Source organism: Ochotona princeps, chromosome 4 (genome assembly GCF_030435755.1).
Source record: "Ochotona princeps isolate mOchPri1 chromosome 4, mOchPri1.hap1, whole genome shotgun sequence".
In the NCBI taxonomy this organism is placed as follows: Eukaryota; Metazoa; Chordata; class Mammalia; order Lagomorpha; family Ochotonidae; genus Ochotona; species Ochotona princeps.
Genome location: NC_080835.1, coordinates 24,999,589 through 25,024,217, shown reverse-complemented (window position 1 = coordinate 25,024,217; position 24,629 = coordinate 24,999,589). Strand labels below are relative to the sequence as shown.

Below are 24,629 nucleotides of genomic sequence, written 5' to 3'. Positions count from 1 at the left end.
CACCATTCATTCATCTAACCATTTGTTAGTTCATTTACCATCAATCCATCCTACCCTGTGGTGCCATCCATTGCTGTGGTGGATTTTCAGGGCCAGCTGTCAAGAGGTTTCAGAGAGTGCCACTCACAGGCAGGGCCGGCCATAAGTGACTCTGTGGGGTGATCAGACAGACCCACAGTGCAGGCAGAAATCTTTATTCCTGAAGAAGGAGGCGAGGGAGTAAAAGATGAATGGACATAGGTAAAAGAGGTGACTGTGATAAGAGATTCAAAATGAATAGTCTTTGGAAGCATTCTAGGTACTGTGGGAAAAGTGGCCAGATCAGAGCTCTACGTTGAGGAGTGGTCTTTGTAGAGAAGGCACTTAGAAAGATTATAATATAAGTGGATGTCTTAAAAGAACACTAGAGCCATTTGTTCTGAAACATTTTAATCAAGCAAACTAATTACAGATTGTGCCATTTTCATCTTTCAATTGTCCTGTTGGCGTATATAGATAAATACTTGTTTGCATGTATATGACATGCTTTTAAAAAAATATATATTTCTGTAGGTTTCCAAGACTTCAAATGATTTCTTATGTTGGTTCATATATTTCTTAATTTTAAAAAATATGAAATTGTATAAAAATGAATCCATGACAAAGGCAGGGATGTTCCTGGCAGATTTATTAAGCATCAGGAAAAAAAAGTTATTTGGAATAAGCTACAATAAAACTACATCCTAACTGAATGGATGGGGGTAGATTTTGTTGAAGATTTTCATGCCTTTTTTCTTTCCTACCTTGTAGCTCCAGCCGGAGAAGACTGCTCATCAGTCACAGACCTGCCCAACTCCTTTGATGGACCGATTACCATAAGTACGTATCTCTTACCTCGATTTCATGATCACAGTCTCAGGAGAGGGTCAGGTGTAATTCCTCTGGCATGTATTAGAATAGAAGCTCTGCTACTTCCCTAAGTCTGAGGAAGATTGGTTCTAAGTCAGTGTTCTTTCCTCGTGTCCAGCAATGGCTTGGTTATTGTCTGGTTTGCTGTTTGCTCCAATGCATGGTTTCTTAAACTTCAAGCATTCTAAAATCATGTTCACATTCTTTTGGCTTGCCTATGTATACCACATTGTAATTCATTTTGTATTTTTTCTTTAATCAACTCGTACCTTTCTACTTAAAATACAATTTTAAAACAGAAACTGCAGATATAAACAGCAACATAACTTATTGTAAAAGAAGGCAATTTCTGGGGCCTGGCGCAGTAGCCTAGCAGCTAAAATCCTTGCCTTGAATGCGCTGGGATCGCATGTAGGCAGCAGTTCATGTTCCAGTTACTCCATTTCCCATCCAGCTCCCTGCTTGTGGCCTGGAAAAGCAGTCACGGACAGCCCAAAGCCTTGGGACCCTGCACCCATGTGGGAGACCTGGAAGAAACTCCAGGATCTTGGCTCCTGGCTTGGGTTCAGCCCAGCTCCGGCCTTTGCAGCCATTTGGGGAGTGAGCCTACAAATGGAAGCTCTTTCTGTCTGACTCTCCTTTTCCCTATAAAATCTGACTTTCCAATAAAAATAAATAAATCTTAAAAAAGATAAATTTTAAAGTAAACTTAAATATAAGAGAAATTTAATAATGTTCTTGATTTCTAGCTGCTTAAGGCTCTAAGTCTGAGCCACATTCTCTTTTATAGGGAACAGGATTAAGAAGTGTTACGTGAGTGGGTGTTTGGCATAGCAGTTAAGATGCCTCTGGTGATGAACATATCCCATACACAATGCCTGAGCTTCAAGTGCCAGTTGTACTCCCAACTCCCATTTCCTGTTAATGTGCACATTGGAACACAAGGGATGGTTCAGGTAATTTGGTCCCTGACACCCATGTGGGAGAGCTCCTGTTCTCTGTTTCATTGTCTTATTTGCTTGGGAAGAAAGGACTCAATCCACATCTCCCACATGAATGGCAGAGATCCAACTACTTGAGTCATTGCTTGCTACCTTCCAGGGAAGCGTCAACAGGAATCTAGAACTGGGAGCAGAGCTGAAACCCAAATCCAGGCATTCTGAAATGGGATGTGCACATCCCAAGTCTTGTGTCATTGCCTGTACCAAACACTTGCCTTTCAGCTGGAGTTTTGAAATAGGTCAGTCTATTAACCTGGATCTTACAGCCTTTGGGTTCCTTTTTTCTTTGAAAGTAGCACAATTCTGAAGCAGTCTGAATTTGCTTTTTCAAAGCCAGGCCTCGACACTGTGCATGGCTGTGATGATGCTGGTGCTAAGGAGATGAGAATCCTTCCATACCATACAAATTTAGCCTCACAATGCTAGGTCAAAACTGTCCTTGGCCTGTGCCTTGCAGTTGAAAGGTCAGACCACTGTGGACCTCCTTTAACATGAACTATCTCTGTTGGGTCTGATGTCAAGTTTTAGTTTCCTATGACCTGTGTGATCTTACAGAAATGATTTATTTTTTCTGAGCCTCTTGAAACTCAAGAAAGCTTATCTAATACATGCCAGCCTAGAGTAGCCAATCAATTCATACCCTGATTTTTTTAGTCCCCACAGATCTTTCTCAAGGTCCAGACTCAAATGGGTGGGACAATGAAATCCTCATTAACTTTCTTCTGCCGAGACTATTAAGTCTTTGGATTTTATCTTGTTTAGGTTTCCTTAATTGTTACACTTTGGAACACGAGATAGGTGGGCAAAAAAAATCCTGAATCTTAGCAATGCAATATAGTAGAAATCACTTTCCATTATGCCCATCTGTATGGTACATAGCCCAGACTTGAAGGCAGCAAATATTATGGGGGAGGAACAATGGACAGATTCCTTGGCTTGATTAAAAACCAAAGATTCTGATCTTTACATCTGTGCTGGTTAATTTGAAGATAGGTTTTCACAGAGGATGGCAGAAGCTCTGTCAATATTTAAACACACTGATGTCCAAGTTGAGACTGGAAGTTCTCTTTAACTGCCTCAATTTGCTCCTTAGAGAGAAAAATCAAACTCCTCATCGTCTTGAAAATCAGTCTTCCCTGTTGAGGCTATTAATCTGTAGCTTCAAATTCTTTCTGGGACACATGGACTTAATACTACCAGATTATATGTGCAACTCAGAGAGGGAAATAGGGAGCTGGGTGGAAGAACTCTCATTTGAGGAATTATATTTTCGAGTAATGTGATGAACTCTTTGCTTGCAATGCTGATGTCAAACACACCCAAAAGGTAACATTATCCTTGGCTTACAAATAAGGCAACTGAAGTTTAGAGAGTTAACTTGCCTAGAGTGATGCCCAGCTGGGTGTCCCACTGCATTGTTCTTTCTCCTCTCCATTTCCAGGGCATGTGGGAGACAGGGGCGAAAGCATTTTCTTATGTATCAATCGCTGTATCCTACCACCAGATAGATACTGCTTTTCATAATAAAAAAAAGAAAACATCAAAGTCCTTCTACTCTACCTTTATCTGTAGTCTCCTATATTCAAAAAGCATCATCTGTGGTGGTTCTGAAGGCAATCTCTATCTCTCCCAGATATTGTTAACCGGGATGGCACTCGCTACACCAAGAAAGGAGAATACAGAACAAACCCTGATGACATCAACCGTGGCAACCTCAGCAACAACAGTTCTGATGAAGATGTGAGCAGTGGATATCCTGTGGAAAGGAACACACCAGATGCTGCCATCTTCCCTACTCACTTGCCAACCACACACTCAACTGCAGAGCGTGACACAGACTATCCCTGGAACAATATTCCAACTACCAGTAAGGAGGATGAAATCACCTTTCTTTATAATAGCCATTCCCTGACAAAGCATTTCATCTTTCTGTGTTAAATGCACTCCTCTGTTGACTTTGAGCTTTCTCTAGCATTTAGGTGACATCATTGGCGAAGCTGGGCTAGCTCCCTGGGCATTGACTATGACTGCCTGCAATTTTTTCCATCTACATTGTTTTACTTGGTGTAAGAAATGCAATATCGGAAGAGTTCTTTTCTTTTTTTTTTTTCAAGAAGGACTTCCTTTATGCCTTCAGCCCCAGGGAGTGTTGTGGTAATCCAGACATGATCCAAAAACTGCTTTCACACGTACAGATTTCTTTCTTGTTCTTGATTATTTCATTCCATACCATTCCATCAGCCCCATTTTTATAATTGTGTTTTATTCATGCAAGTTCATTTACTCACCATGACTTATTAAATAATGCCCTGCTTTTGGTCTAAGGAAATGTAGCTGCAGGAGTCTTCTGCTCCGATTATATTAGCTTGATAATTCTATAGTCCAATCTGTATTCCATCTGTGTGGGAGGTTCCTGATGCCTATTGCATGTGTGTGTGAGTACTGGATAGTGAGTGGACGTCAGGGCTGTGTTGGATGACTTTGACGTTTGCCCCTTTGAGCTCCAGTTCCATTCAATAGTGTTTACATCTCCCTCTGGCCTCCTGCACTTCACTCTTTGTTTTCTTGCTGTGGTTTATTTTAAAACAGACTTCCAGATTGGCCACATTGCTTCCTTTGGAGGACTGTTCAAATTCAACGAGAGTTTCTGTATCTGGATTATTTTTCATAGTGTGGTGTAGCTTTTCTGTTTCCCTGGCTATGTTTCATGAGAGGTAGAACTCTGGCTTCCAGGTAGGGTGGCAGAAATTTATTGATTTGTGAATACTCCCAATTGTGACTTTTTCAGGTCCTTGTCACCCTGAAGCCAGGGACTCCTCCACAGCACTCTTACTTAATTTGTGGTTACTTGATCAACAGGGCTTTAAATTTCTCTTAGCAGTCTGCTGAGGGGTTGACACAAATGGATTTGGGGTTCCTGCAGTTTTTAAAGCATTTCAGAAACCAGGTCTTCTTATCCTGTCAATGCTTTTCTGCATTATTTGCTCTCTGGAAATGCCATCATCTTTTTGTTTGTAGTCCCGTAAGGAACTCTTTTTGAAAGTGGTTTCTGCAAACTGGGAAGGCAGTTCTACTGACACAACTTGTACCAGTACAAATACCACCCTAAATTACCATTGTTTGCCAAAAAGGAAAATCCTGATGAAATACACTTTGTGGGGATACAATAGATTAACAGCCATGCCAATAATAGCCTATATGAGATATTAATTATTAAATGTTTTGCATGTTGTTTTAGAAAAGACAATTCATGTATTTTATTTTAATTTCTGAAAAGATTTATTTATTTATTTTAAAGGGTTGCAGAGAGAGGGAGAGACAGAGAGAGATTTTCAATCTCTGGTTCATTTCCCAAATGGCCGCAAAAGTCAAGGCTGGGCCAGGCCAAAGGCAAAAGCCAGGAGCTTCCTCCGGGTCTCCAGATGCCCTTGTACATCCTCCACTGCTTTCCCAGTCATGTTAGCAGGGAGCTGGATTAGATGCGGAGTATCCATGGACTGAACCAGCACCTATGTTTCATGCCAGCATTGCAAATGGCTACTTAGTATGGTACACCACAATGCCAGCCCAAAATATATGTTATTATCTTCTATAGTGTATTTCTTCAAAATTATACCCATTCTGGGACCTGGCATGGTAGCCTAGTGGCTAAATAAAGTCCTTGCCTTTCGTGCTCTGGGCTCCCACGTGGGCACCAGTTCATATCCTGGCTGCTTCACTTCCCTTCCAGCTCCCTGCTTGTGGCCTGAGAAAGCAGTCCCAGATGGCCCAAGGCCTTGGGATCTGCACCCATGTAAGAGATCCTGAGGAAGCTCCTGAATCCTGTCTCCAGATTGGCTCAGTTCCGGCCATTGCAGCCACTTGGAGAGTGAACCTATGGATGGAAGATCTTTCTCTCTGACTTTCCTTCTCTCTGTAAAATCTGACTTTCCAATAAAAATAAATCTTAAAAAAGATTGTACCTTTTCTGCTCAAGGTAGTCATCCGGTATATTTGGAGACTCCTTTATGTAAAAGGTAAATTCTAATGCTTACGTTCTAGTGGTAAACACAATTAGAAAGACCCATTGAACGGAAGTAGGGATTAGGGAAATTGTCATTCATTGAACCAACGTTGGAGATCTTCTCTGTGTCAGGTCCAGCTCTAGTTACTGAAGCTGTGAATTAGAACTATGTTCAAGGACAATATACTAGTCCAAAATTCAAGAAAAAAGATGGCTATAAAATGTTGCTAAAGCATAGTTCAGGATTTAGATTGAGTGCAAGAAATATTCTCCTTCTTTCAAAAGACTTAGCTGTTAGTTTTAGTAGGTAAGAAAGAGAATATAATTTGTGCACCAGAGGGAGTGCAAAGTTAACTTAAAAGGCACTGAAGTGCTATGGGATCTAATAAGGTTAAAGGCAGCTCCAAGTAGATCAATTAATGAAAATAAAGTTTCCAAAGAAATCGATGTGGTAGAAACCTGAACATAGCATGCAGCATACCAGAAAAAGTACTGATGGGTTTTTTAGTAGAATTAAAATTTCTAAATTCATCGAAGAAATTCCCCAAACTTTATTTCAGTTGGACTGCGAGTTGGGTCATAGTAAGAGGAGTGCCTGTCAGCCTTCCTTAATGCATGCTGGAAGTTAGGGTCAAGAGGAGGGCTGGCTGAGTGTATCAGAGAAGCCCGTCATGGCTCAGCTGGTTCATTCCTTCCTTAAGGATCCTTAGTGGGTGGCAAAAACTTGGAAAGAATTTGCTTTCCATCTGAGTAGGTCTGGACTTCCTGCAGACTATTTATTACAAGTATTATTTTTGGAAGATTCCCTCCTGCAAGCATTTCATCAGCTTCTTCGTATTGGTGCTCTGGAATTCTTTGGAATCAAGAAACCTAAACTAATTCAGGAAGCAGACTGCTGCGCTGGAGCACTCTACTTCTGTGTGCCAATTTTTTTTTTTTTTTTTTTGTCTGATGTGGCTGACTTGAGTGGGGAAACTTGGACATTCTTCTGGCTAGGCAGTAGCTTTTTCCGTTTTTCTCTGTCACGTAACTCCTTTTGGGAGGAGCAAATAATACCTAGTCCTGTGTTGCTCTCGGATATTGATCTCCTGCTGTGCCTTTTTGTTTTTGGTAGTGTACCTGAGAGTGAGGATCAGGGAACCAAGCATCTTTCATAAAGATTCTGAGATGAAAATGAGGTGTTCTCAGGCTTATCTGGGGCATCATGGGAGAGACCGGCTGAGATATTTCTACTTTTTCATGTGAACTTACGTATCCTTCATGAGATGTACACAAAGGGCTAGTTGTTGGCTTTTGGTGTATGGTTGATCAAAGGCTCTAACTTGAGGTTTGCAGACTTTCAGGGTACATCATTAGATATTCAAAGCCACATGAGATCAGGCAAATGCTCAGTGTGTACATGTAGGATCGCCTTCCTTCCTTCCTTCCTTCCTTCCTTCCTTCCTTCTTTCTTTCTTGGTGAGAGAAGCTACAATTTTTTTCACAACAGATTTCCAAAAGAGTATATATCTTTAAAGTGGTTCATTAAAATCTCAAATGGCTTTGATGGTTATACTGATGCCTTTTGTTATTCTTCTATTCATCTATTTCAGATGAATCTGACAGTCAAAGGAGAAACTTTTGTTACTGTACAGTATTCCTGACTGCCCTTCTCATTTGAGAAGAATCCAGAGTTGTTCTAAGTTTGGCTGTTTTCTTTTTTCCAGAAGCACAAGCTTATTTTGAATCCAAAGTGACAGAAAATGAGTGATAGGTAGATATCTGAGAAAGCTTTATCTGATTTCAACACTTTGAACACACACCCTTTGCCGAATTCTTGCTCAAGTATAAAGTTTGACTTGAGGTTACTGAGTGTGAATGGAGTTTTGAAGTACTAGCTGTTTTAACTTGCTGCTACAACTCTAGACAGATTTGATATTTACAGATAGGGATCCCCAAAGCTGAATTCAAGGGATTCAATTTGCAGAAAGAGTAGCATTATGTTGATACTAATATGAAATTTGTATTTGTGAAGTTCTAAGATTTGGGGGAGACTTCAGGAGGTTGGAAAGATAAAACTGGCTTTGGCTTTCCTTTTCTGATCTCCATTCTGTAATGCAAACTGACATTCTGTCTACACAGAACTGAGAGTAAAAGTTCTATTGAGTGGAACTCACTAAATGATATTTTCGTAGTTGATCCAGTTACTCCAACTGTGCACTCAAGCAGCCATGCAACAACTCAGGAGCAAAATAACTGGATATGGTCCTGGTTTGGTAATTCACAACCTACAACTCAGGACTCCACAACAACAGCGACTGCAGGTAAACAACTATATCTTTTGCTTATCAGTTGTTCTGAAATTTAGGTCTGTCAATGACAAGAAAAAGGCAACCCACTGACCTTTAATGAATAATAAGGAGCAGAGTGATGTTATTATTATCTACCAGAGAAGCCAAAGGATCTTAGGCTTGACTGGATGTTCTTGAATGACCTCTGCTATCTTCTGGCACCACATCTGTAGAATCAAAAGTATGTTTCCTACAGAGATTTTGACTATGAAGTTGATTCAGAAAAATGTCCTCTAGAAAGAAGTGTATTAGAAAGCATATACTCCTGCTTGCTGCTAATCTAATTGTCACAGCTAATAGTAATAATCATAATAGATGGAAATGCTACCTTGAGGATTTGGACATTTGAAAAACTGTAGCACAGGAGAAAACCTCATGCCCCATGTCAGTCTAGGACACTTAACCAGATCCATAGTTGCTTGACTATTATCTCTAAATCCCTGTAAAGTATTTCATTTTGGAACTTTGGGGGAGGAGATGTTCCAAAGTCAATCATGGGAGATTACACACGTCTCCATTTATTGCTCTTCATTATAGAATATGGCTGTATTTCAAAATAATTAGACATTATATCTGCAAAACAAAGTAGCAAAAATGCAAAAAATAGCCCTTTACATTTATTTAGCCTATGAGATGATAAACTATACCCTTTGTTTCTATAAATAGCAATGTAAAAAAAATAGTGCTGATGTCATGTCATTATTGCTATCTCACAGTGACTAAGTCAGGCTATGAGTATGTTGGGGGAAGGCAGAGTTTGCAAAATAAAGAAAACGCTATTTTTTAAATGTTTATAACATTCATCTTCACGAATCTTCAAAAATGGTGTAGAGGAAAAGGTTTTTGGTGCAGCATTGCATGTTGGGTCAATTATGGCTTCTCTTGATAACTAAAAAAAAGAAATCTAACTCATCTTTCCTAGATATATGGGGATCTAATGAAGGTTTCAGCCTCTGTTTGAACTTGTTCTCAGGGTTTTGGTCCACTATTATCTAATATTCTTCTGCTTTGTGGTTACAATTTCAGCCCGTGGGACTTTCCAAATCAAGACTCTTGCTTCTGGTCTTATTGGTGGGATCATTGGGTTGCTTAATCTCGGTCATCTTGATTTACTATCCTACTTTTCAAACAACAGAATTTAAAATGCTTTGCCAACTACAGTATTGAGAAAAAGCTTCCCTTCAGCCAGGTTGCTAAAGTGTTCAGATCCTAACTGGAGAAAAACAAAAAGGTATCTTCTGCAGTCTTCTAATTTGGTGTCATTTTTCTTTTTGTTTGGGAATTCTGGAGTTATGTGTCTGTAAGTTCTGGATAAATACCATATCCTAAATTCTTGGGGAATGATATTGGTTGGTCATGAAAAATTATGTGGAATATCAGGGGCTTGAACTCTGAAAGAGCTGGGTTTTCAAATCATTAACTATCAGACTTTGAGAGGATCTTAAATGGTCTAGCTTAAGCATCACATCTAATCATTGAATCTCGTACATGCAGTTCATGCCAAGTGATTTTCCTGATGGTAAGAAAATAATAATTTTATGAAGAAGCTCATTATTGGATAGTTCAGATTATTGTTTTTTAAACCTGGTATTTGAAAGAGCACCCATCTGCCTGAGATTCCCAGCACGGGCTCCAGTTTGGACTCAAGAGAGCAGAGACAAATATTTGGTTTTTCTAACCTTCTAGACTTGGAAACACAAAGGCATCCATCGTTCTGCCCTTCAGATATCCCTGCAGCTACTCAGCTTTCTGACTCCAGACAAGTCAGAAACTTTAACAGCATATATATGTTTTATCTTTAAGATGAAAATTATGAGCCAGGTGATATTTAAGATCCTTTCTTCTCTGAAGTTTTATAAATGGGCCTCCCAGAGAATTGGAACTTCTTTGCTTTCGACCTTTCTTTCCACCATATACATACACCATATACAGTACAAATTTTTTTCCAAGCAGGAAAAGAATAAATGTATAGGAATACTATTTCTTAAGAACAAATAATTAACCTTTCAACAATCAATTCAATCATGGTTACAACAGCTTTGATGAGCACTAATGGTACAGCTTCTGAAGCCACAACCAAGAGGCCTGAAACACACGACTGGCTTTCATGGTTGTTTCAACCATCAGAATCTAAGAGTCATCTTCACACAACAACACAAATGGCTGGTAATGAGTTATAATTATTTCATATTATTTTTTTCTCTTGAGAGTTTGAAATAGCTTTCATTGAGCTATGGGATGCTACTGAAGTCTGAAATTCATTTGTGATCACCTTAGAAGATCCTGTGCTATCAGATCCAAGTGTTTGATGTAGAGCACTAACAAACAGATTTCTTGTTCTCTGGAATTGATATTATAGATCTTAATATAATAAGTACCTCAATTTTACTATAGTTAATTTAGCATTAATATAATTCAGTATTATAAATTAATATTATAGAATCTCTAGAGGTATAGCCCAGGAAGAGGCTAATACAAAAACTGTGAAAAGGGGGCAGATATTTGTGGATGACGAAACAAAATTTTGGCTCTGGAGATGTGTTCATACATATTTGGAAACTACTGGAGTGAAAATAAGATAGTGTAACTAAAATGTCACACAAAATGCGATGACTTCCATCCATGGAACTATTCTCAGAGGTCGCAAGAATAGTTAATGGAGTTAATAGTTATGAGAATAATTATGAGAATAGGTAATAGTTAATGTCCTCCAAGATATTTGGCATGTCCAAGTTAATGGAGGATATTAATAGTCTAAAAGGCAATCATTTCATAGATAGCCTGAATCATGCTCAATATGTAGTAACATCCTTTTAGTAAAGGAACAGGCTTAATAACTGCTACAGCGGGGTAGTAGTCTTCTAGCTCCTTTCTGTGATTGCATCTAAGATGAAAAACAGACACTCAAAATTGACTGACGTTTTCTTTTCAGTCAACTTTTTTGGTTGGCTAATAGATGTGAGAAGTGGTTCCTCCCACGTTTTTGGGAATTGCCTTGTACCTTTCATTTGCAGTGGAAGCTACAATGTGTTGCTAGAGAAGATCAAGACAAAACAACCAGTAAATTTGAAGCACAACTGGGGGATTTAGGAATGACCAACATATGCTTAGATCCCGAGATTTCCTACAAATGTTTTAACAAAGCTCCATTCTGTTATTGACATTTTGCTTTAATGACACATAAACCTAAGGAGTTAATAATAAATTAATGTGAAAGCACCAGGGGAGCTTTGTTTGCCTTTTTGCTTTGAGCTGGTTTGATTTCTCTGTGAGAGTTATGTTTATATTTTCCTTTAGCCTTCTTAAACACATATTCAGTTGTAAAGATTATTGCCAGTTGTTTTGCAAATCTCTGCATTAGCTTCAGAGACTAGGGCATAGGAATTTGGCATATCGAAGTCAACTGTATCTTAAATGTTCTTCTTAGAACTGGGAAATCCATTATACTTCCTGTGCCAGTGTTTCTTCCTATGTCAAATGAGTTGCTTGGCCTCCAGCTCAACCATTAATGTAAGTCACCACAACAGGTACGGATTCAAATACAAACTCAGCAATCTGGGAGTTAGATGAAGAAAATGAAGATGAAAGAAGCAAGCACTTCAGTTTTTCTGGATCAGGCATTGATGATGAAGAAGATTTTATCTCCAGTACCAGTAAGAAAATCCATTACCGTAGAACCATTCATGCAAATCTTAACAATTCATCTGCAGGGTGCCTAATAATATTTTTTTTGAAAATATTTAAAGTGAATACTGAGTGCACCCTTGGATATGCACTCCAGAAGTGTCTAAGTTCTGAAACTTGACTGAAAGCAAAGAAACAGATCCAGTTTTAATAAATGAATAGAGAGCCAACGAAGGGAAGTTAAAACGTTAGATGTTAGTTCATTGTAAATAATTATGAAGCCAATTATTAAAGTCAGGTAGGGAAACCATTGAATAAAAGATCCAAGTTCATGATCATTATGAAAAGTTTTTGAGATCATTGTTGAAATGTACTGAAAAATGTACTGAAAATTTTTTAAAGCTTGCAAAATTTGAATCCTGCTGGATAATTATTTCTTCACATGTGTATCATGACCTAAGATTTTACGAAGTGGAGCTTGGAATCCTGAATCTGACTCCCTCACAGTGCTGCTTGTCCTTGGAGAAGAGTCTGTGTGGGGTGTCCTCTTATGTCTCTCTGAGAGCTTCTTCTCCCAATGGGTGGTGTTCAGGAGTGGTGAGGTTCGAAAATACCTCTGTCTTTAAGCTGTGTGCACTTATGGACTTGATCCAATAAGCACAAGAGATGAACTAGGTATCTTTATATTCCAGCTTTAAAGTAGAATATTCTTAGATGAACCACCTCTGCAGAACTTGTTCTCTGGAAAAAGGAAATTGATCTTAACAAGTACAGAATGATACTTAAATAATGAAAAACCTCTGAGGGTTTACTTTACTGTTACTCCATCTACAGCTCAGGATATTATCTTGCTTTGTAAAGCAGAACTTTCACAATACATGTGGTCTTGATACTTGAGGAGCTAAACTCCCTTGAATATCAACTGGAAAAGACCAACCTGCAAATGTTTCCTGATCAGGATTCAAGAAAAAATTTGTCTTATTATTTTTTCATTTTTAATGTTGCATAGTTTCCAATTTTACTTATTTCTCTGTTTATCACCTATGAACATACCTCAGGATACCTCTTTTCTTCTGGGGAGATGATTGTTGCTACTTTTCAGTATTTATTGAGAATATGGTCAATTATGTATACCTGCTTTTCATGAATAGAATTGAACCTATTACAGTTCTGAAAAGAGGGTTTTTTAAATTTTTAAATCAAAATAAAGTTTGAAAGAATTAGGATGTATTTACAAGTAACCAGATTCTGATCTTGTCACAGCCCTTCTGTGAAGTGCATCTGTCACCTCTTTCAATTCTGTGTTGTCATGTTTTGGGTTACAGTATAAGGGTTCTGGCAGATGTACACTTTCGTTTTTGGGTGTGCTGCTATCATGGTGGTTGGTTTCCTGTGGCCCTTTTCTATTGAATGTATGTATCTTGTTTCTCTGTCATGGGTGAGAAGTGGCTTGCTCATGATCTATGATGCTTGATGAAAATATCAAGAGTGTTTGCTAAGCATTCAGAAATGTGTAGCGGATCCATATGGCTATTTTAGATAGATATTCTTTCTCAGAAACATCTACAGGAAAAACTGGCTCCTCAGGATGTTTCTCTCCTAACCCATATCACTAACAAAATGAAGTGATTGTCATGGTCATCTACTGTCATCTTCTCTGCAAGCTGAGGATCTACCTGTAGCACACCTGCCAGTGAAGCACATCCCTGGCTTGCACGCCCAGAGGGCTTCTACAGACTGCACGGACAAGAAAGATTTTGATGTCTTGGGCTATCCTCGGTGGAGGGCTGGTCTTCTCAAAGCTGTTCTTCTCACTGCCACAGCTTCTTTGGCTGCTTGCTCCAGAAGATCTCATGTTCTGAACCTGAAGGTATTCTATGACAGAATGCAAAGGACATTGAGATTCTTAACAATATGGCTGAATCAAGCTGAAGGCCTTTGCTGCTTCTCCTCCCTCCGTTCCCATGCAGCCATCTATACAACCTGGTATAGATGACTAACTGCAGTCTACAGAAGGGAGAAATGTGCACAAGAAGCAATGAAGGTTCAAGAAATAATTATTGTGCTAATTGCCTCGATCATCATTATCACAGCTTCAACCACACAATGGATTTCTGACCAAACAAAACAGAATCAGGATTGGAGCCAAAGGATCCCAAGCCATTCAAATCCGGAATTACTACTTCAGACAACCACAAGGATGACTGGTAATGGGTTATGCACATAAGCGTTCAGAAATGTGTAGCAGATCCATATGGCTAAAGACGTGTCCCCTTCCAACTAAAGCCAATGACACTACAGGAGTGAACCATTAGGACACAATAGGAAATTTAGTTTTATGATATCATATTTCCTAATGAATTTTCATGAGGATACTCAATTCTATTTAGAATTATATATCAATCATTCTATCTGGACACAAGAAATTTTATGTTGCTTTATTATAAAAGTCAACAAATGGTGTTATCTTTGTTAAAATGATTATGGGATAATAATAAGTAATCATGATAAAACTGCATGCTCATTGAGTAGACTAGCGAAGTCCCTCAAAATGATTGAGAGTAGACATTCAGAGTTCATTTTTAGACATAGAACCGTAGAATAGTGTATCCAATAATGGGGAAACGCAATCACTAAAGTTTGCTTGATAAGAAGTCACAGTGTACTTAACCATCATCACAGCAGACATAGACAGAAATGGCATCAGTGCTCAACAAGAAAACTGGACTCAGGAACCACAGCCTCCTCTGATTGACCATGGGCATCGTGATGAAGAGGACACACAGCATTCAACAAGCACAAGTAAGAAGTCTGGTGGCCAACCCTCTGGTGCAGATCAGTTAGCAGAGACATTCATGAGAACAGGAATGGCCTTGTTAGTTACTGGCCGCACATTCTATTTATGCACAACAATCTGCAAATCCTCACACAGTTTTTTAAAATTGGAAGAAAGATGCTAATCTGTCAGATTGCCCAAAAGATCAAAATGTTTAAAGAGCAGATGATTCTTAGAGCTCCCATGTGGGGGACTTACATATGTTTATGGAAATGCATAATGAGAAGTGCATTCTTTCAGTGCTGAGTAGAAGCATCTGGAAGGAAAGGTTTAGTAATGAAATTGTCTTTGTTTTCTGTAAATACTTTTGGTGAACTCAGTTTCCTTTGTCAGTTGTATTTCTCATCTTGTTGGAGAAAACATCACTTATAGTCTTTAGAGGAAAATCGATGGCTAGTATGGTCCATATTTGAACTCTACAATGATCTTTTTTCTATTTTTAAGTCTTAGTTATGGTGCCTCAGGGTTGGCTTTCGTGTTCTTACTGTTATTTCCTTTATGGACAAATATCTCAATTTGTAGAACAATCTCAATCCTTACCACTTGTTCATGAGAATAGGACCAGGACATCCAGGAAGAAGTTTGTATTTTTTCCTGTCTCATCAGTCCTTTTGAGAAGAACCTATGTTATTTGGAATAAAAGAAGTTTTATTTGGAATTACAGCTTGTATCATATTGAAAACTGGTTTAGCATCATTCTCACCACCATTAATAGTCCTAAGGGGAAATGTAAGAGGATGTTTCCTAAAAGATCTGGACTTTAGAAATTCATAATTTGAGGGATGACTTCAGGTCACAAAGAAAAATTTCAAACACCAGAGAGGACTTAATAAATCCTTAGCACAGTACTGAACATGTCCAATTGTGTCATACATCCTGTTGCTTCCCAGTAGACCTGATGTTTACATATAGATTGTGGATAGAATTAAGATAGATAGAGAAAGAGAATGAGCAGAAAGCAAAAATGCAATAGGATTCTGAAGCCATCTAACTGGGGAATCTTAGAAATTGTAATAGATAGTTTGCACCTTAAAGTTGAAGAGCTGCCTAAGAGATTTGGAATTAATTGAGCCTATTGTAAAAATGTAATTGGAGAGCATCAATCATGACTTGGAAATTATTGATAAACCAAATAATAGATTTTGATAACCATTACAATTTTTTTATAAATTCTTGCAGACATTAAAGGGATTCTGATTGTAATGGGCTTTATCAAATGAACATTTCAGTTTCTTTTGCAATGAAAAAGCTTTTGCTTTCTTCTGTGTTCTGATAATCTATTTATATTTACATAAAAATAAAAAAGGAGTTACTGGGTACTTAAGGTTTCATTATGCTTATAAAAGCAGTGATGAAAAGACTACTACTCTTTTTTTAGTTTTTTTCCTTTTTGTAATCACATTTAGTGTTTTTTCTAACTTCATTTTTGTTAGAAGGTAACTTTAAAATTTTTACTTTTCTACCCTTTGGAAAATTGCTAATTCCAATAATAGACTGATATGAAGGTAAGACAGTTTTAATTTTATTTATTATTTTTTATGATACAGTTCCTTAGGCTCAGGGATTTCCCTTTCCATTCCCTCTCTTCCCTCACTGTTTCCCCTATATTGTAACAATCACTTAGTTCCTCAACAATAGTCAGTAAATTTTTATTTTAAGAAAAATTTCTTTGATAGCAGATGGGACATTTTCTAAGATAATAAAAAAACTTCAATTTTAAAAGTCTCAAATATCATTTCTTCCTGTTGAGCTAGAAATTAGCTGCAACACATGAAATGCTGTTGTACCAAGTGTTATGTGGAACCTGAATCGTAAGTGGAGAGGTTAGGACTAAACACAGCATGAGGGGATACGAGTCCCAAGCAGTGGCCTAGCACAGTTACAGTATCACCCTCCTCTTCAGCGGTTTTAGATACCACAATGTTATTAGTCATGAGAATAGCTCTCAGTCATCTCAGCAGTTTCCATGTTGGATAAATTCATGGCTGTTGCATTTCCACCCTATGAGGTTATGATTATTTGATCTATTTGGGAAATCCTAGTCATACAGTGATCTCAGAAGTTGTTTTGCAAAATGCTTCTTCCTCTTAAGTCTAAGAGCAATGACATTTTTCTTTGAACAAGCAGTTATCTCTGACAGTATATATGAACCCATAAAACAGAAAAAGTAAAGTAACATTGAGAGCTCCTGGGCTATAACCTAGTCTTTGTTCTAATATGGCCACATGATTCTGAACAAGACAAGACCCTGTGGGTCTCAGTTTTCCATCTGCAAATTTAAAGGATTGGGCAATTAGCTTCTAACAGCCCGTCAGAATATTCATGGCCAATCTCCTTGCTGCCTTCTTTGTTCTATCCGCATTTCTCTATTTGTATAATGCATTAAAATGGAAATATATGTAGTAGTTCTTGGCAAGAAAATTGGACAATCATGGCTCACCAATGACATTCTTCTCACAGCCTGGGCGATACCTAGTAACACTACAGAAGAAACAGCTACCCAGAAAGAACAGTGGTTTGGGAATGAATGGCATGGGGGGTTCCCCCAGACAACTGGAGAAGACTCTCAGTCAACAGAAGGGATAACGGGTAATGGATAATTTAATGAGAAAACTTGAGTGGAAACTTCCTTTGTAGTTAGATGCTGAGCAGGAAAGACACTGAGCAAGGAATACTTGTCACAAGATGTTAAAATTCTTAATAAGCTGCAATTACTAGAGCTTAAACTTTAAATATTCATAACAAATCATCTGAACAAGAATGGTATAAACATATCAAAGAAATAGTAGAAGTCTACCCTTGAGGATGTCATTTTTAGATCTGGTTTTATAGATTTCTAGTGAACTTGGTGAAGAGACCTTATTTTATAAAATATTCCCTGTGGGCTTGTCAAAAAATCTGCTGTGTGTTGTGCGTTTAGATTTTACAATATGATTTAATGAAATCTGGGGCTTGTGAGAAATATGTTTCCAAAACCTCAGTGTTGGAAGACATGCAACCACACATTATCAGAAAAGAAAAAGAGATGTATCTGATGTCATTTGGCATTTTAGTCAAATAGTTGGTAATTTCATTTGTATAATATTAAATTTTTCTTATCCTTACAAAAAAGGTCATTTCTCTATTTCTGAGTTGTGGTGTTTATGGAAATTAAACTCAAGTACTGTCATCATGCCTGAAAAATGCCAGAGACTCCACAAGTTCCTGTGTATGATTCTTTTGTCTTTGTAACATAAGTGTTTAAATGCACCACACGTTATAAAGAATGTGAGTTATCTGGTATCAAGAATAATCTTTCCATTTGCAACATAGAGTACATAGTGTCCTTTGAATACATAGCAACACCTGAATGAATTCCAGTGGAACATTGGATTTAGTGATTGACTGTGTGGGATGGTTGTTGCCAAGGGGATGATTCTGCAATATTTTCTGCCTTTGCTTCTCTACTGGCTTGGAATCAAGCAGGAGTATGCTTTGTCTCCTTGCACAATGAATGCCATAAACCCAACTGTTAGACGATATGGCTTCTAACGGAGGTCATTGAGGCTCAAGAGATGAATGGCATTTGTTCTTGTATTTGGCACTTGAGAGGCCATTACTGGTTGCTGCTCTAGATCTTTGCCCACCTAACATGCATTTCACTGGTATTCAGTTGTCTGAGACTGACATCAGCTGCACAAGTGTTTATACTTCAGTCTTCTTTGGGGCACTGTGACAGCATGGCATTGTTCCAGGGGCCATCTTTTGTCCTCTTCCGTTAATGTCTATTGCTCATCCTCTGTCTATTGATGATATTATTCACATTTATCTGTCCTCTAGTTCACATGCTGATTGCTAAGAAAATGAGCATGTGTGAATCCAAGCCTGCTAAAATTATTCTGATTTCTTTACCCCAAAAAACATAATTTCATTGTGCTGTCAAAGGAAAAAAAATATTAAAAAAAAAAACCCTCAGTGTATCCCTGGCCAATGTCAAATAACAATTCCTTGAATTGCATGATCACAGCAGCCTCAGCCCACAACAGCCATCTCAGTCAAACAGTGACAACCCAGAATCAAGAGGACAGTTCCTGGACTGATTTCTTCGACCCTATCTCACATCCAATGGGACGAGGTCATCCAACAGAGAGAAAGATCGGTAATAACCTCTGAGCTTTTTATGTTTTCAGCTTTTGGGGCCCACTAATATTTTTGAGATCCAGAATATTTTTCTGGAACTATTCTCTTGGTTTGAGAACAAATCATATTCCTAAACAACTTGAGGCTTCTTTAAAGTTAGTGTTGCTAAGCGTGATATGCAAATTAATCTGAATATGAACTCCTGGTCTGAGAATAAAGAATTTGACAGAAGAGTTAGTGCTAGACTGATAAGAGTGGAAGTCATTTCCTCTGAAGAAGCATGCTCCAGGAGTCTTTTCCATTTATTCTAAGTGCAAGGTTGTCAAAGATAAAAATGATGATTCAATGACTATTTTCACTGACATTAAAAGGTCAAAAACTGATGAATACTTATGGTAGACAGTAATGAAGAGGCTCAGAAACTATATTATTATACTCTCCCTATATTAGGAGACAGTACCCTGTAAAATATTGTGACTTTATTTAATTAATTTTTATGTTTCTAAGTAATTCCCTTTGTCATAATAAGCAACAGCTTACTTGAGGGAATTTTCAAAATTGAAAAGTTGGTGATACCCTTCCTCTTTCAATTATAGCATGTTGAAGAATTCATGTTCCTTACAATATCATTAAATACAGTTACTTGTGTAGTATGTTTAAATAAAATGCAAATGTTATACAGAAATGCAACATTCCCAAAAGGGAGATAAATAATTGTAACCAATATGGGAATGGGATTTTTTCAGTCATAGAATTGAATGTACTATGAAGATCCAAATCACCAAATATGTATAACAAAAATCTTACTGAAATAATTGTGAAGATCACAATGACTCCTAGTATTGAGTAACCACATAATTATCTCCAAAGTGAATCCAACAAATTTGCAGTTTCATTTGTTGGACGTACGTGTTACCCAAATATTAGTGATGCAGTATCTCTTAAAGTGCAGTGCATATTAAATGTTTGCTAATGTGTAAGGCATTATGGGAATGCAGAGACATACCATTCATGGCCCTTTCTCTCATGAAGTTTAAAATTTAGCTGACAAATAAAAATATTTAGCATCCCAATATACCTGAAAAAATAAGTCAGTAATTAACACATGTGAACACTGCCAATAGTAAACTATAAAGAAATTCAGACGACTCCTGCCCCTCTCTAAGGAGCATCAGATAAAGTTGGATTATACCTGAAGTTTTTGGTAAATCCTGGATCTTTAGAGAAAGGAAGTGCAGGGAAGGCTTTCTAGAAAAGAGACTTCCATAATAAAGAAAGACATCAAATAAGAAAAGCCAAGTAAGGAATATCAAAGTGGATAGATCTGTTTGTCAGAAAGGAAAATGCCTTTGTCTGCACTATAGTACGTCGAAACAGCACACATGTGTATGCACTTGGATGCTGGGAAGTCTGACAGCCTTTTTAGAAAACCAAGCCAATAAAAGAACTTCAGAACAGTTAATTTCCATATTGTTGAAGGCAGTTCTTCTAAATGGAGATCATATCAAGAACAATATGATTGGTTCCAGCTATAGGAATGGATCGATACCTCGTAAAGCTTCCACTTGTAGAAGAGAAGATGAGCAAATATGTTATCAGCACAGGAACTGCTCAACAACACGCAGAACATTCTCTGGGATAATATCCATCTATGGTTTGGAATGAGTGAGCTCGACTTTCTTATTTTTGAAAGCAGATAGTATAGTCACAATTTTGTACTCTGAAGGTCTTAATATTTTCTTCTTTTAGGATATAAAGGCTACAGTGCCAATGCAGCTGCTCTGTATTCCTACACTATCTTCTGGGGTCATTTGGAAATGATCAAATATCCTCAGAGGCAGCTGAGTGGATGAACTTTGAATTGCAGAGCTACTAATATTGATGCTTTTCTTCCATAGGTTTTCAGGTCCCTGTTTCATTCAAGACATTCTAATGTTTCAATAGACTAAATCCATAATAAAATACATTTAGAAAAATTTCGGTGAAATTTCTGTACCACTAAACATGGTACTAAAATCTAAAGATGTCTCAAACTTGGCGTTGGCAGGAAAAATTCCTCATTAACATCCACCACTTCTGATTTCTTGCCCCTCTGTACTTCCTGGTACCTCCACCTGGGCAGTGTGGAATGGTGATTTTATGTTTTTAGTATGTGTTTATTTTGTGACATAAGAGAAGCTAAATGAGAAACAATGCCATTAAGAAGTTATTATGCCTGGTAACAGAGAAGTGGCAAAATAATATCTGTGTAACAGTGTGCCTTGTCTTTTCCTCGTGTTCACATTACACTTGTCTAGGAAAGACCATGTGTAGGAAGAGAGTAAGTCACACAAGGGCCAGGCTTGAGAGTCATCAGGGCTCATGTCAACTTCTGGATTCAGCAAACACAAACAAAAATCACAGCTTTCCTACAATTCAGCCCTCAAAGGAAAGCCTGTTACTTCTTGTGTTACTCTTTTGAAGGAAGTAATGAGGATATTAACCAGTATGTGCTTTCTTTTCTCATATCCAGGTTTGAATATAAAAATAATTCACCTGTAGACCATAAACTGCCTTAAGGTAGCAGTTGGGGACAATCAGGAAATAACATGTATTTAATTCCTTCAGATACAGAGACCAGTCCCAGTACAATGCCCCAACCAACTCCAGATCCAAGTACAGGGTCAGTGGAAGACGTGGAAAGGACAGGACCTCTTACAGTGACAACTCGTAAGAATGATGGCATTTGTCTCTATTGACCTGTCTTCCTGTGTTAGCTCCTGCGCACATTAGTGAAGATACCATGCTTGGTGGTGGAACGGTGTCTTTCTTGCCATGTGGGTCAGCTCAGCCCCAAATGCACAGCTGTCTTCATTGCCTAAATTTCTTGTGGTGTTTTTAAACATGATTTATGCCTTCATTCTTGGTGCCTTTTACATTAAATGCCTTTATTTACTTGTTTTTTTAAAAGATGTAAGAATAGGAAATTCTATTTAACTTCAGCTATTCAGTAGGGGCTGGGTCTGGCCTAAGCCAGGGACCTGTAGATTCTTTCAGGCCCCCTCAGATGGGTGCAGGGACCCAAACACATGGGCTGTTGTGTGTTGTTTTCTTAAGCACATTAGCAGGGAGCTGAATCAGAAGTGTAGCAGCTGGGATTTAAGCCAGGACCCATACAAGATGCTGACACTGCACACAGCAGCTTAACTCACTATTCCATAGTACTGGTCCTCTTGCCATCTCTTTCTCATTCCCATTTTTCCTCCCCTCAAGGCAAGAGAAAGATAGGATTGCTTTCATGGTTGTGAAGAAGACACTTTTGGAGTCAGATAATCATAGAAATTAAGGAAATTCCATTAGTGCACAGGGTAAAGAAAAAGTCATAAGTAAGATGCTAAATGTCTAGAAAAAAGCAATACTGAACTTCTAGTAGCCTTAATTTCCACCATATATATGGGGTATAAAACAATAAGCCCAAAATCATTCCTAATGTCTCTACAAAAATATGAAAGGAATCCAGAATTCAGAAAGCTTCATTTCACTGCTTATTACACACAATGACTAGTGTCCTTTATATGTGTCCATTGTCAGTGATAAAAACAGCTTAAAAGCAGATTCAAATAAACCTGTGAATGGCCCCCGGCAATGAAGGACTTGGGCTTCTATTCCGCATACTTCTTGGCTTCTGCTCTGATAGTAGAGTTTGGGATTTGGTGAATGTCTCTCTCTGGGCATTGTTACTTATTTGGTGGCAGGCATGGCTTCAAGTGGGTGTTTCTGGAGTGCCTGCACCTGCAACTCAGAGGTCAGAACCTTTCTTAGATTATAAAAGAAATAATACCCAAAGTGATTTTGGATATGGGCAATCATTCAACTTGAAATGGATCTATGTCATTGGGAGCTTTGTGTTTGCCCAGCAAGCATTTCCTTGGGGCAATGATGAGAATCCATTCCCCAAATGAGATTAAGAACAACAATAACAACTTACAAATAGAGTAAAAGGGTGTTTTAAATTTACTGGTCTTTAAAAGGGAGTTACCTATTTCCTTGTATAAATTTGACCTGAGTTTCTAGAGCAGGCTATTCCAAATGCATATCTTTTTCTTGGTGGATTACAGATACGCTGCAGATCATAAAAGTGTTTATTTTTCCCTGCAGCACACTTCTTGACATACAGTTAAGCACTTTGACTGTTGATGGGAACACTGGGACTCAAATATTCTTGTGTTCTCTGGATTTCCTGCATGTTTGGAAGCAGTACTACAATTGGGCCAGAAGGAACCAGGGTGGGCAAAATTTTGGCTCAAACTTCAGCATGGCTGTTTACTATATTGGTTATACTCTGGGGTTAAGGAAGAGGAAAGTGGTCAACTAGCAGCAAGCCAGAATTTTTCGGTATATTTCCTGTCAATCCTGTGAGAATGTCATGTACACACTTTAGTCTTCTCATGCAGTGATCCTCCTGCCACTACTGTAGCTTGCTCCGCCTCATTAACAGATAACAGGATTTGTATGACAGCTCTAAATTACTGCTGAATTCATCCCTCATCAAAACAGAACAGGGTCCATTTCAGAGCTTCTCTACATCACATGGAGGCTTGGAAGAAGATAAAGATCTTACAACGATTTCTACTCTGACATCTGGAAGTAAGGATGATAAAGCCCAGTTGGATTGGGCAGCTGATGAAAATCATTAAGATATGGGTGCTTTGTGATGTCTTTGGTGGAGGTTCCTCCATTGGCTGCTGTTATGCTGTTACTTTTGGTCAATAGGCCTGTGTGGTGACGGTTCTCGACTTTTCTGCTTTGTAGACCTCTTAGAAGCCACTATAAATACAAACTGATTTCTTCATCTTAACGATTAGGTTTCTTAAACCTGATTAAAATAATAGATTTTTTATGTATGATTGGTAACTGGTATGAAAGTCTGATCATCTCACTCTCTGTATATCTTGAATTAACAATATGATTTTGCCATTCAGCCCCTGGAATCACTCATAGTGTTGGAGATAAAGAAGCAGTACATTTCTGGCAAAAGAAAAATTGAATGAGAACACTCATGTCTTTTAAGTTTGTGTTTGTTATTCCAGTTGCAGGAAGGACAATGTTACTTTTTAGTCCAATGGTGTGTTTCTTTTACCTCATTAGAGGTAGAGCCAGTGGACAAAGAGCTTGGTTGGGATCATCTAGTACCTGAGTTGACTTAAGGTCACAGTTATAATAGTATAAACCTTCCCTTAATAACCCAGGCAGACGGTGCACCAAATTCCTCTTCTGAGTGTTAGGATCACCAGAATTTCTTCTGTTGAGTGATGTCCAGGTGGCATGTATTGCAAAATACTGATATTGTTCAATACCGTGAGTAAATCCATTCTTTGGCTCAATGTTCATGGGTGACAAGTGGGAAGGTTTTGCAGCAATTGCACATTCTGAAGATGAGCGAATGTGGGTGGTCGTGTGGAAATGTGGGTTTATCATTGATTCCACCTCTGCACAGATAGGACTGATGGCACAGGTGGAAGAAGAGGTGGACATTTTTCTGCAGACTCAACCACTTCCTCGGAAGGTTACATTCCTCATTATGCAGACACACAGGAAAACAGAACTCTCATCCCAGTGACCCCTGCTAACACTGGGGCCTTTGGAATGACTGAAGTGACTGTTGTTGGGGATTCCAACCTTGACCTTGATCGCTTCTTACCAGGTAATTTGGCCATTTGTTATCAGGTTTGCTTTCCTGTTGAGAGAAACAATGTGCTCACATTTCAGAGGACATTTTTATCAGTGTGTTACCAAAGAATGCCTTTCAACACTGGATGTCAATTCTAATGCAAGCAGACCTAATTTTA

General features: G+C 38.3%; 1 protein-coding gene across 2 annotated transcripts in view; it reads left to right on the top strand.

Moving 5' to 3' along the window:
* Nucleotides 1–24,629, top strand: part of CD44 (CD44 molecule (Indian blood group)) — an 86,080-nt gene that overhangs the window by 43,296 nt on the left and 18,155 nt on the right. The window contains exons 4-15 of one of the 2 annotated variants that reach the window (XM_058663177.1): nucleotides 790–858; nucleotides 3,523–3,756; nucleotides 8,076–8,195; nucleotides 10,260–10,388; nucleotides 11,750–11,875; nucleotides 13,940–14,053; nucleotides 14,532–14,655; nucleotides 17,159–17,271; nucleotides 18,689–18,820; nucleotides 21,409–21,510; nucleotides 23,338–23,427; nucleotides 24,278–24,484. In XM_058663177.1, coding sequence (XP_058519160.1) covers nucleotides 790–858; nucleotides 3,523–3,756; nucleotides 8,076–8,195; nucleotides 10,260–10,388; nucleotides 11,750–11,875; nucleotides 13,940–14,053; nucleotides 14,532–14,655; nucleotides 17,159–17,271; nucleotides 18,689–18,820; nucleotides 21,409–21,510; nucleotides 23,338–23,427; nucleotides 24,278–24,484 — 1,560 coding nt within the window. The remainder of the gene's footprint in view (nucleotides 1–789; nucleotides 859–3,522; nucleotides 3,757–8,075; nucleotides 8,196–10,259; nucleotides 10,389–11,749; nucleotides 11,876–13,939; nucleotides 14,054–14,531; nucleotides 14,656–17,158; nucleotides 17,272–18,688; nucleotides 18,821–21,408; nucleotides 21,511–23,337; nucleotides 23,428–24,277; nucleotides 24,485–24,629) is intronic. The other variant, XM_012927051.2, reaches the window with a different exon arrangement.